The following is a 12,882-nucleotide window of genomic DNA, read 5'->3' on the forward strand; positions in this document are numbered from 1 at the left end:
CCCTTCCTTGTGACAGATTGGGAAACCAGCACAGGAAGTTCCATAGTTTTTCCTAGAAACATTGGATAAAACCCCATCCTCCTGGGAAGCAGATGACAAGATCAAAGGCATGGGTAAGTGAAAGTTGAACCCAAACGTGACCATGAAGGCATGTAACTGCTTAGTTAACGCTGTGGAAAATAAACCATTAATTGCCAATTCTTGCTTGAAGATCGTGGTCATAACATAGGCGGATGTTTCTAACCCCCCACCCACACCACCACCACCACCACCACACTAATGCCGGGTCAGGTAGTTGCAGAGTTCTTGGAAAATAGGGATGAAGGTCACTGTGAAATTAGCTTTGTTTTATCTACGATCAAGCGGGAATCAACAATGTATACATATCCTCAAGCGGGAATCAACAATGTATACATATCCTCTTCACTTATGTCTTTTGCGTGACTGCCGGTATTGGCCAATGATGGCTATTTATTTCTGCCTAAAGCCGGACCCTGTGGTGGAGTGGTTAGCACATCACGCTACAACTCCAGGGTTCAAATTCCGACCGGGGCATACATGTTTGGGAGGGTCCAGTCATCAATTTCATCACTCATCCACAAATTAAGCAAAAGTGGCACAAAAAGTGAAGTAAAATAAATCAATAATTTCCATCGAGATTAGATTGGGAACATACGGCTTTGAATGACAGTAAAGTGGGACCTGAACCACTATGTGCCTCCACTGAATATCGAACCCTCAATCTATTGATTACAAGGCGACTGCGACACCATTGGGGAGGCCCCTCTAAATATATATGTTCAACACTACTTGCAATAATGTACATAAAATACTTATCAGGAACTTTACTTTTAATCAAGTGGACGTACCATCAATTTTTTTTTGTTATTCAATAAATATTCATTTTTTTTACTTCTTTCACATAAATTTCTTTGCCATGACTGTTGTTTTTACACAAATTTTAGCAGTCTTAACTACACGTAAGCTACATGATGAATATTTGCTGTGTTATCTCTGATTTTATAGCATCTTTTTACTATTTATGTAATAATATTTTTTTACTCAAGATAGAAAAACAAAATATTATTAACGTTGTCTTTCCTCCGTTTCTTAGTCTGTGGTTACATACAACAATACTCCATACGGATCAGAGAAATTAAGTACTAATTAATTAATTTTCATATTATTACAAATAATTATATTAACGTATTAAATAGAAACACTTTTATTATTATATTTCTGAGACACTTGGCTTGGACTGGCTCCCCAAATTATATATTTCTAAATACGTGCCTAGTGATGTGACGAGTTAGTATGACTCTGTAACTAGTGTTTATTATTTTGTACTGGAATTATACAAGTATCGGCATCAGTATAGGTGGGTAATGGTGACTATTACTGATTCCCACCGATACCAATGCAAGAAAATTGTAAGACTCGAAACAGTTCAGAGTACTTATAAATTTGAATATGTAAGTTTTTCATTGAAACTATATCAATCTAACACAGTTTTGCTTTTAAATATTCTCAATTTCACAGGAAATAGTCATTTTGTAACAAGATCCACTTTGTGGCCCATATCTAAAAAATAGCAAAATATATAAGCCTGCTAGTAATTTTCAGTGAATAGGTTTATATTTTATGATGTTGCAGGTCACGCGAGCGAGACAGAGAAAGAGACCGGGAAAGGGAGCGTGATAGAGAAGAAATTGTTAAGAAGACTGAGAGAGAGTTACTACGTGAAAGAGAAGAGGAGGAGGAGGTCAAAGAAAGAAAGAAGATGGAAAGGAGAGCAAGGGAGAAAGAAGCAGCGTACCAGGTAAACATTTATATGACATCCTCTTAAAACTTGCGTTGCATTTATCTCGGTAGCCTACTTCTGCTTATCTGATGGAAGATGGCTAATTTGCATTTGAGTCTATCCTTTTTTTAAAGTATTAATTTCAAAAGTCTTCTATTGTCTCTACAGATTGAAAATAATGTTTTTAAGAGAATAAGGTTTCAAAAGGAACTTGCTTCCGTGAGGTATGCTGTTTCTTCCAAGTCATTGTTCCATTCGTGTAAGAGTTTTTATAAGTTGTACAGGGAAGGGGGATGAGAAGTGCATTTGGAATACTTGATGATTGTGGAAGTAAATTTGAAATACAGTGAAACCGTATTGGAAGTTGCAGGAAATATTAATTTGTGAAGATTTATGTCATGAAAACTAAGTTATGCAAGTGACTGCACTTGTAAGTCAAGACTGTAAGACAAGTTCTTTTCACATGAAAGGAATTGTATATATGTCCGGAGATAAAATAAGATGGGGAAATACTAAGGCAGTGAAACCTGACAATTGGGCCTCCTTGATGGTGCAGTGGTTGCGTCGTCACCCTGTAATCAAGGGGTCCCGGGTTTGATGCCTGGTGGAGGCAAATGGAACAGTCTTTCGGATCCCTCTTTAAACTATAGGTCCAGTCCCAGTTAGCCTTACTGTGCATAAAGTGGACCTAAAACATCAAATCAATCAATCACACCTGACAATCCTGCTTCAGATGTTGAGAGATCTACATCTCGGCAAATGATTATATTAAATAATAAGATTTATTTTACATTTTCCAAACTGGATAAATCTGTGAGGGTGGCGGGTACATGCCAAAATAAACTGGGGGTTACAGATTACACATCTCTTCATGGAAAGAAACTACTAAAAGTAAGCAGATTTTTTCAATCTGCAAACAAAAGTTCAGATTACAGTGGAAACTAAATAAGACATTTTTGAAAGGCAGTTGGTGCTAAATGACTTACAATGCAGGAAAATTTCTAATCCAGGAACAGAAAATTGTGGTTCCATTGTGCATCACTTACATTTATGCACACTTGGATTAGCTGCCTTAGCTTCTGTTACTTCTGACAGTAACAAAATTGTTATGTCTGAACGAAAGTAAGGGGAGAAAATGTCTCCAAAAATTTATCATTGCATTAATGTTGTTTTCTCCCGTGTGAACTGACTTTCTTGGTTGAAAAGGTTGGTTAAAACTTCTAATCTATAAGACAAAGTTGTGAAATATTGGCTACATTGTAGCTATGAAACAGGGCACTTTTGAAACTATAAGGTAAAGGCACCAGTTCTCGTCATGTTAAGGTAGATATTGCATAAAAATAAATCTGTTCATGAACATGTTGCAAAGATCAAATTTCTTTTTTTGTTTTTTGAAATGTCAATGCTCAGGGAGTAACATGATGGCACTAATTTGTTTCAGTGTTCGAATTATGATGAACCAAATTTTAATCTGACACTGTATTTCAACTTTCCAGATGAAGTTAATGTATAAATAATGATCGTATATTTATACGTAACACTCTCATGCTTTTAATGAATACTTACTTGCTTAACGCCTCACTATAGCAAAATCACGGATCATCATGACCTGGTCACTTGAAAGACGTCTTCTTCACTCAGCCACATGGTCCACGGCAGGGGTCAATATTGCCAGTTCCTTACTAGATTATGAGTGTGAATTGCTATGAATTTAACACCAGTCTATTCAAAACTTTTCTTATTAATATTCATTCAGTGTACAAGTGACGAAAACTGGTGCATTTACCTTACTTCTTTTTTTAAAATTATGGGTTGTACTTACACTGCACTGAAAACAGTCATATACATGTTCATAATGAATATTGCATGTTGTTTTTTTTTTCTAAGGAACGTCTGAGGAATTGGGAAGGACGAGAAAGACGCAAAGCAAAGGAGTATGATAAAGAAAAAGAAAGAGAAAGAATTCGCCAAGAGGAACAGGCTAGGGAAGCCAAAAAATTGAAGGAATTTTTGGAGGATTACGATGATGAGCGAGATGATCCTAAATTTTATAAGTGAGTATGAAACTTTGTGTCAGTCTTTTGTGTGTTCCCAGTCTCTCTGTACATACACAAACACCTTGGCATAGGATTAAACACATGCAATGAATAATTGCATAAAAAAAATTTGTAGTTACAAGAGATTTTTTTACATATAATTTTCAACCTTGATAGTTCCTTCATTGTTAATATCTAGGTAATATACATAGTCAAGCTGGACAAATATACATGTGGCAAATTATCATTGGGATAAAAATGAAGATCGAACACAATGAAGTAAGTTGTCCATGTGTAATGGCGATATATTAGGATTCCATGCATTGTCAATAACCTGTGCGAGACTGGCCATCAGTAAGAGTCAATTGTGTAAAACACACCTAATATTAAATTTGCATGAATATGGTTGCTAAACAAAAGTCAATGCTTTGTGTTTGTGAAACTTTTTTTTTTGTTCACAAAATTTTTAGTCTCAAATGACACATGAACATTGTTGCTAAATTATGAAGACAGTAAGAATTTGTAAAAGACAAACTAAATGCATATTTTTTTAGTGCATTCAGAAAGAAACTAACATTATTTTGGGAAATAAAATAACTTAAAATAAATGTGTGTAAACATATTGTGGAAGTACTATTAATTTACGAACAATAAAATGTTGTCTTACGATTTGGCATCGTGTTTCTTGTGGATCAAGTTGACAATACATGGTGTGAAATGTTAGGATTTTTATGAAAATAGTCAAGGAAATGTACATGGATGGATCAGAAAAAAAAATTATGACAAGCATTCTGTGAATGCACGAAAAAGGAGGTAAGTAATTGGTTTACCCAGATGTGCAACAGATGGCATCATATATACGTGTGACGAGTTTCGACAACTTTACGTTTACTGTCAGTGGCATAGTAGCCAATGCAATGGTGAGATGCTTGCAGAATTGGTCTCCCGTTGAAGTGCAAAGTGTCATATGCTTCTTGTGGGTGAGGAATGTTCCAGCAGCGGATATTCATCATCAACTCATGTAGTGTATGGTGAGTGTTAGACAATCCAAGATCCTACACGGCTCGGCAGACTCAACAGTTGCTGCAACATTTCAGGTGGGAAGTGTGGAACCACCCCTCATACACCCCAGACTTGGCCCCAGTGACTTTTTCCTTTTTTTCCCAGCTGAAAGCACAATTGCACTTGTCTGAAACGTGGTTCTCATCCGACGATGACATACAGGCAGCTGCCACGAAGTGGTTCAATGAGCAGGGACATGATTTCTACCAAGACTGCATCAACAAGTTGGTCCAGCAGGCTGATAAATGTCTCAATCGCCTTGGTGATTACTTGGCAAACTAATGTGTGTATAGCCTTCTTAGAATGCATCATCAATTCATACCAGGTCATACTGTCTTTTGTTTTTTTTAAATCCCTGGAAGCGGCTCCGGTGCCCACCCAGCATCGAATGACATGGGTACCTGGCGGAAACCCCAGGGGATAAAGGCAGTCAGGGGCGTGATGCTGATCACATCACCCCCACTCACGACCGGAGCAAGAGAGTGTGGGGCGTTCCCCCACACCCCCTATACGCCTTCATGGCATGGTGCCAAGCACAGGAGAGCACTTTATTAATTTTTTTTTACCAACCACGTATATGTTGTTAGTTATTCACTTGTAATAAAATTCAGATCAGATTATACTCTGTTTGCTTCAAGTTTATTCCTAAATGAATAAAGTTTTTTTTGCCAGCACTAGTTATTTTTTTCTTGCCATCAGGGGCCGTGAACTGCAGAGAAGGCTAGCTGAGAGAGAGAAGGAAATAGAACAGGATGGAAGGGACAGGCAGAGAGAACGGGAAGAGCTAGAAGAATTACGTGCAAAAATTTTCTCAGAAGGCCATAGTGATCCCACTGCAGAATTTGAAAAGGTAAGTCAAATTTGCATTGCTTTGAATGTTGTGCTAATTGTGCTTGTATTTTATTGCTTACATTTTATAACATATTTTATGATGTACCATATTTTGAGATATATCTGTACACTAGACACGGTTCCCTCCTTTTTCGTATAAGAAAAATTATAACAGTGCAGGGAATCATCCGTACAAGTATTGAAATGATAAAATTCCAATTTTTTCTGTGGCTGAGTACAGTGAGTGCTGAACTGTCAGTCTCGTCGTCGATGGCTCCAGGATGGAGTCCTGCAATGGATGTGTGTCCCTTCAATAACACTCAGCTTCATAGTAAATTACATGAGAATGTTATATGGATGACATGAATTTTATGTAGGAACAGTATGTGTGAGAAACAAAGGAAATTATTTTTCCAAGTTTCCACAATGAAAGGTTGTGAATGAAGCTGTTAATGCCATTCATTTGTCACTTGAAAAATGTATTAGTACTTTTTTTTCTCAATTTTTTTATTTTTCAAACATGTCATCAACCTATTCCAATATGCAAATATTAAAAATGAAAAGATGTGTGACTGAATGGAATTACAGTGTAGTATAAAATACAGGTTGGTCCATAAGTGTGAAACACCCATCTAAAAAAATCAGGATAAGAAACATAAATCCAACATGACTTGATAGGTGGTGATGTTTATAGTACCCATTTTCTCTAAATTGCTTAATCAACATTGTTGTCTGGGTGACATACATTGAAAGAACATGCCAAGATCAGTCCATTGGTTTTTCTTGCGATACCATCTTCGTTCAAGCCATATGTGACTGAAAACAATTGGGTTTGAAACAGCATAAAGATTAAAGCTAGAGTGAACTGTAAAATGGTCATAAGTTTTCCCCATTCCTGTATTGATTCTTTGATGTGGGAATACCCACCCAATTGCAGTTAGACATGTTCTCCCTAATGTAATTACTGTAAGTTGTAAATTTTAATCTTAAATGATTTAATTACATGTATTTTCAGGTTAAGCAACAAAGGGAAGAGCTATACAAGCCAACGTATATTATTAAGGTTGATACGGATCACAATAAGCATAGAGAAGTAGTGCATCACGAGAGACACGTCCCTGAAATGGAGATAAGATCCAAACCACCTTCTCCACCTGAAGAAACGTACATAAGTTCCCCAGTTGAGCCTCCCGTTATAAGACAGGAGGAAGAGGAGAGTCAGATGAGTCATATTTCTACATTCTCGGAACCTCCTTCATCTCCAAATGAAGAGAAACCACCAGGTACAGTATAATTTTGCCCTTTTTTGTGTTGTGTATCCCAAGGGGCACACAACATTTCATGGGACTTTTTTGGAGGGCTGAACTGATACTGATGCTTGAAAATGGTAATAATTAAATGTTGTTCAAAATATAGTGTATAAACATTCTAGTCTAATTATATACATCAATGTGCTAAAATTTAGTTTTGACACAAAACTTGTGCAAAATTAAAAGAAATTTCGGGTTTCACATAATTTCTAGGATAATTAGACACTGCGAAGTGTCATGCTGCATTTTTGCGGAGACCCTGACAGATTAAAATTCCAGCAAATTATTGCCCGGTGTCTGCAAGTAAATTCCAACCAATACTTTCCAATACCAATACTAGCTCAGCCCTACTACAAACAAGTATCCTGGGACTGTGTAGTATAATGTACTAACAACTTGGGCCTAGTGACAATCTATTGTAATACAAATGGAATCAGCATTATAGAGTTTGAATCTGGAGACAGTGGAGTGTACTATTCTGAAGGAGCTTCTAATTTTTGGCACAAAGATCCTACGAGGGGATATCAAAATGTAATTTGAGTATTTTTTTTTTTACAGCCAAACTGAAATGTATTCACAAAAACTGAAATATACATTTGGAAGTACATGTATTTCACCACCTTTCCAAGAGATGGCAGGTGTGTGCACTTTGTGCACGCCGAGAGGTAGTTGTTCCAAAATGGCAGCTACACTTGAGATGTTCGACACAGTTGAGCTGCGGAGTGCGATTCGGTTTCTGTGGTCAAAGAGACGGAAACCACCTGAAATCTCTATTGTGAGCTGTGCGCAGTGTATGGTGATACGTGCAGGACATTCACAAATGTCTGTAACTGATGTGCAAAGTTCAACGCAAGGTGTGTAAATGTCTTCGATGAACCACATTCTGGATGGCCTCACACATCCACTCACAGAGCAATGTTGATGCTGTGGAGGCATTGATTCAGGAGGACCGGTGGTCAACAATCCAAACAACAGCACATGCAGTGTGCATTTCATATGGCAGTGCATACACCATCATCCATAAAGTACTTGAGTTTCTCAAAATGTTGGTGAGATAGGTCCCCAGACAGCTCACACCACAGCATATGGAGGACCGTATGGGATACAGTCTTGAACATTTGCTCCGGTACCATAGGACTGGAAACACATTCTTGAACGAAAGGGACAGAGTATGGTATGGAAACATACAAACTCACCCGCAACCAAAAAATTCAGGAAAGGTTTTTGCTTACCATTTTCTGGGACAGCCAGGTTGTCATTCTTGCTGATTTTATGGTAAAAGGAGCAACTGTTGCTGCTGCATATTGTGTCACACTGGATCGTCTACGAGCTGCTCTGCGCCGTAAACATCCAACAAAAATCTCTGGAAGAGGTCATCAGTCTCCGTGACAATGCTCGTCCCCGTGTGGCTGCATCAGTGATGCAAAAAGTCAATTCCTGGCATTGGGAAATTCTCAAGCATCCAGCATACAGTCCACACATGGCCCATTCAGCCCACTGAATGAACACCTTGCCGGCAAACACTTCAGCTGCGACACAGAAGTTGTGACAGCCATGCGTCATTGGTTACGCATCCAGCCGGATGATTTCTACTGCATGGGCATTGAAAAATTGGTGTCACGGTGGGGCAAATGTATAAATGTGAATTGTTGTTATGTGGAAAAGTAGAGTAATGTTCATCCTTCAAAATGTATATTTCAGTTTTTGTGAATACATTTCAGTTTGGCTCAATTACTTTTTGATATCCCCTCTTATTAATAATTTCTTTCAAAATCTTGAGCATCCCCAATAGCATAATGGTAATGCTGCTGCCTTGAAATCAAGGTGTCCCGAGATTCAACCCCTGGTGGAGCTACATTGTGTAGTCTGTAGGATCATTCCCGCTTAGCCTATATGAGCATAAAGTGGACTTAAAACAAAGTTTATCTTTCAAAATCTGGGGTTTTGACTAAAAACAATGACAATTTATTTGTAAAACACTGAAATTTTCAGCGGTATAAATACATTTCATTTATGGGTGAATTCAGAAAGGTAATTTCATCATAGATGACGAACACTGTTGTAATAGCCAAAACAAAAGAATAATTATTTAAAATCTTGTTGTAAATAGCCGATAGCCCTAAAATAAAATAAGGGAAGCTCTGTATATTGTAGTCAAAATTACTTCTGTATTGTAAGGGCCATATTGAAATCAATGTCTCCACAAATATAAGGGTATTTGCCTCTAAAAATAATACTTTCATTCTAGTGGCCAAGACTTGGAATTCACAAGCACAATCAGTTCCAACAACAAAGAAGAAGAAGTTGGACGTTAAAGAAGTATTCAATACCGATGATGATGATGACAGTAATTTGGGTTCAGGAAAGAAACGAAAACTTGTACCAATTGGTAAGTATTTTTCAGATTAAAGCAAGATGTTAATAGCTTATTCTGAGCTGATTTATAGAGGCATGCATATTTTGTTTTTGACATAAACACAAAATGTGAAATAACACATTGTAATTTTAATTTTTCATGTTTTTGAAAGGTGTGCTACCCTGTTTTGTGACGAAATGAACTGAAAAATGCAAAATAGAGTTAACCTTTAAAGCCAATGGGTCATATATGACCCATGGTGCCAATTACAACATTCACGTGCTTTTAGGACCTTCATACTTGTATGGAGGTTGTAAACGCTGACAGATGTTGAGGTAAGACTTTGAAATGTCATGTGGAAGAAACCCCCCCTCCCCCTTTCTCTAATATGCAAATTAGCTATTTTTAGCCAAAATGCAGGATTGTACATATTGCGTCATATTTCAGCCTGTATGAAAACTAGGGACTTGAAACAAGTTTCACTTTGTTGCAAAAAATCTGCTCTTTGAAATCAATGCAAAAGTTTGCGTCCTTTTTCCAAAATAACTGGAGAAGAATGCCAGATTTTTTTTCATTGAAATTTGGGGACTGGGCCCCTCCCAACCCTGTTTTTCTCACTTGGGCTTTCTGAATTGTACACGGCCGCGTGCTCCGATGTTTTTGCTTTCAAGTAAAAGTTATCCAAAGTAGATTGTGCAAGTAGTCTCAGAGATATACTAATTTACTAATTTATTCTCTAATATGCAAAGTAGCCATTTTTGCCAAAATGCAGGATTGTACAAATTGTGTCATATTTCAGCCTGTATGAGGACTAGAGACTTCCCTTTGTTGCAAAAGTTATTTTTCCAACCCCGTTTTTCTCACTTGGGCTTTCTGAATTGTACACGGTCGCGTGCTCCAAAGTAAATTGCGCAAATAGTCTCAGAGATATAACGTTTTTCTAAAATAAGTGTAAAAATTTAAAAATCGCACGCAAAGGCTGTGGCGAGAGAGGGGTTACTTTCGAAAACCGGCTTTGCTGTTTAAACGTTAAACACGAAATATAGAGTTTGTTTACAGACGTGACACTTTCTGAAGTCAGAATTATCCTGTGAATTATGGAATTATGCAATTCACGAAAAAGTGGTTAATTGTGCTGTAAATATTTGAGAAACAAAAATGGACCCCTTTATATAGGAACAAACTTAATATTCTGGTAACGATATAAAATGTGCTATTAGAAGGGATATGTTTATTTTGTTTAGTAAGTGGTTTTTTTTTTAAATTTGGTATTATATGCACATTTTTTAAAACCAAAATGTAATTTTATATACTGCTTTTTCAGCAGTATTTTATTTACTGCTTTTGAACCCGAAATTTACTCTGTTTGTGTACCGAAATTTTTATTTTTTATTTACCAAAAATATGTGCCTCTACTGATTTAGAAACATGTAAAGCACACATAATTATAATGTATACTTTGTATGATAATATTCCCAATTGCAGCACAATTTGCTATAAGAAAGGGGGGGGGATTTCTTTCCACTTTAAGTTAACTGTAGAGCTGTAGTTAGTATCTCATTCATAATAGAATTTGTGGATATCCTTTTTAATAACAATCTCCAATAAACATTACTATTTTTTTAGTTTTGCTGAGAAAAATGTCATTAATGTGTATTATATTTCTTGTGAGGTGCGGTGTAATTACTAATAACAGCATATTTTTTGGTTCACAGATTATGGAGAGGATAAAAAGAAGAAAGAAGAAAAGAAAGAAGAGGCAGCTAAATCACAAGAAGAGAAAAGAAAACATATCAAAACACTTATAGACAAAATTCCTACTGAAAAGAATGCTTTATTTGCTTTCCCAATTGAATGGGATGCAGTAGACAATGTAAGTATTGCCCCAATTTTGCATTCACTTTTTTTTTTTTATTTATTTATTTATTTGATGGTACAACTGCACATGTGGTCCTGAACAATTAAGTTCCCAGAAGGACCACCCACGGGTCTGAATGCAGGTGGACACACAGTCATATAAAGACAACTGGCAAAACCAGGAGTACGCTTGGCAACGTTGCTTCGGGAGAGCGGTGTGATCCCTTCAGGTTTTACTTCGCACCTGAGGTTGTTGACACCCATCGTACCACATTCCCCCAAAAATGATTGGGGGACAGGATGTGCTAGAAATAGCCATCGAGATGAACCACCAGTTGGAGTTGCGATCAGTATAGCACTTAAGTGGAAAATGTTTGCTGGGGTGGTGTTAGATCAAGCCTTATAGGTGGCTCATCCATCTTTTTAGCTCATCTGCTCTGTAGAGTGCCTTGTAGGCACAAAGTCTGTCAACAAGAGCGGTAACAAGCCTCATATGTGGCAAAAACTATTAGGGACACATCAAGTATCTTGAGTGCTCAGCGAGCAAAGTGATCACTCAGATACTTGACGGCCAAATAGGCATTACTTGGCGAGTGCTGTTCACTTGATCACTGAGCTCACTTGAACCTTGCTCGCCACAGGTTTGAGCCACAGACTATATTGTTTTTTGTGTTCCGATCTCTTGAGGCAAAGGGAAGAAGAGGGAAACTGTATGAGTATGGCAGGTTGACGAATGACGATGACGACCAATGAGGAAATATATGATTAACAGCTTGCGATATAGGTAATTACAGAGGAAGTTCAAGTAACAGAAGGTAATGTAATATTCTGTTTTTTGTAATTGCATTAAAATGAAAGTGTTGTTTATTCCAACCAAATAATAAATATTAAACAGTTTTGGAAAGTTGTGCAAGGGTGTGAAAATGACAATATTGACAGTTTTGTTCATTTCCATAATTAACAGCTTTTCAAACACTAAAATCTTGTCCACTTGACGCAGCCACATTGATCACAGATTATTCATAGGCATTGATATTTTGATCAATGAGCACACAGCGTCAAGTAAATGCTCAGCGAGCATCACTCAGATACTTGACGGCCTTCTGGTGAGAAAGTACCACATCACTAGTCGAAGTTCAAGCAGAAGAGCTAGTCTTGTGTGATTCAGCCTTTAGTTTTGTAAAAAGGTTGTATGGGATACACAGGAACCGTAATAGATATACAGTTTTTCATAGTCTGGCCTTGAAAATTTAAAATTGCAGTTACACTCTGAATGAACACACTTTTGCAGTCGTAACCAATCTGTCTTCATATTTAAGGTACACAGCAGTGACTTGACTAAAACAAAACCATGCTGTGCAATTATGCATGTGCCTGTATTGAAATCCCATATTGTTATTAGATTCCTCTATTTTTGTGAGTGTGGGGAAATGGAGCATGTTAGTGGCAAAAGTAACAAAAGGGAACAACCATTGCCCATCTTTGCTTATTGCATAGTGTCTGCATTGAACCGACAAATATACCAATGCTGATATTCTTACATATACTGATGCTCAAACATAGTAACAATTAGAAGTTGAGTTCAGAATATTTATAAATATTGATATTATAATATGAATACTAATTAAT

The 12,882-nt window shown here is 37.1% G+C and overlaps 1 protein-coding gene across 3 annotated transcripts in view; it reads left to right on the forward strand.

Moving 5' to 3' along the window:
* Positions 1-12,882, forward strand: part of LOC145978557 (RNA-binding protein 25) — a 77,320-nt gene that overhangs the window by 58,988 nt on the left and 5,450 nt on the right. For all 3 annotated transcript variants that reach the window (XM_083111247.1, XM_083111250.1, XM_083111248.1), the window contains 6 exons: positions 1,654-1,819; positions 3,689-3,855; positions 5,599-5,749; positions 6,746-7,013; positions 9,289-9,429; positions 11,112-11,269. In XM_083111247.1, the coding sequence (XP_082967373.1) occupies positions 1,654-1,819; positions 3,689-3,855; positions 5,599-5,749; positions 6,746-7,013; positions 9,289-9,429; positions 11,112-11,269 (1,051 nt within the window). The remainder of the gene's footprint in view (positions 1-1,653; positions 1,820-3,688; positions 3,856-5,598; positions 5,750-6,745; positions 7,014-9,288; positions 9,430-11,111; positions 11,270-12,882) is intronic.

Source organism: Lepisma saccharinum, chromosome 25 (assembly GCF_977018435.1).
Source record: "Lepisma saccharinum chromosome 25, izLepSacc3.1, whole genome shotgun sequence".
NCBI lineage: Eukaryota > Metazoa > Arthropoda > Insecta > Zygentoma > Lepismatidae > Lepisma > Lepisma saccharinum.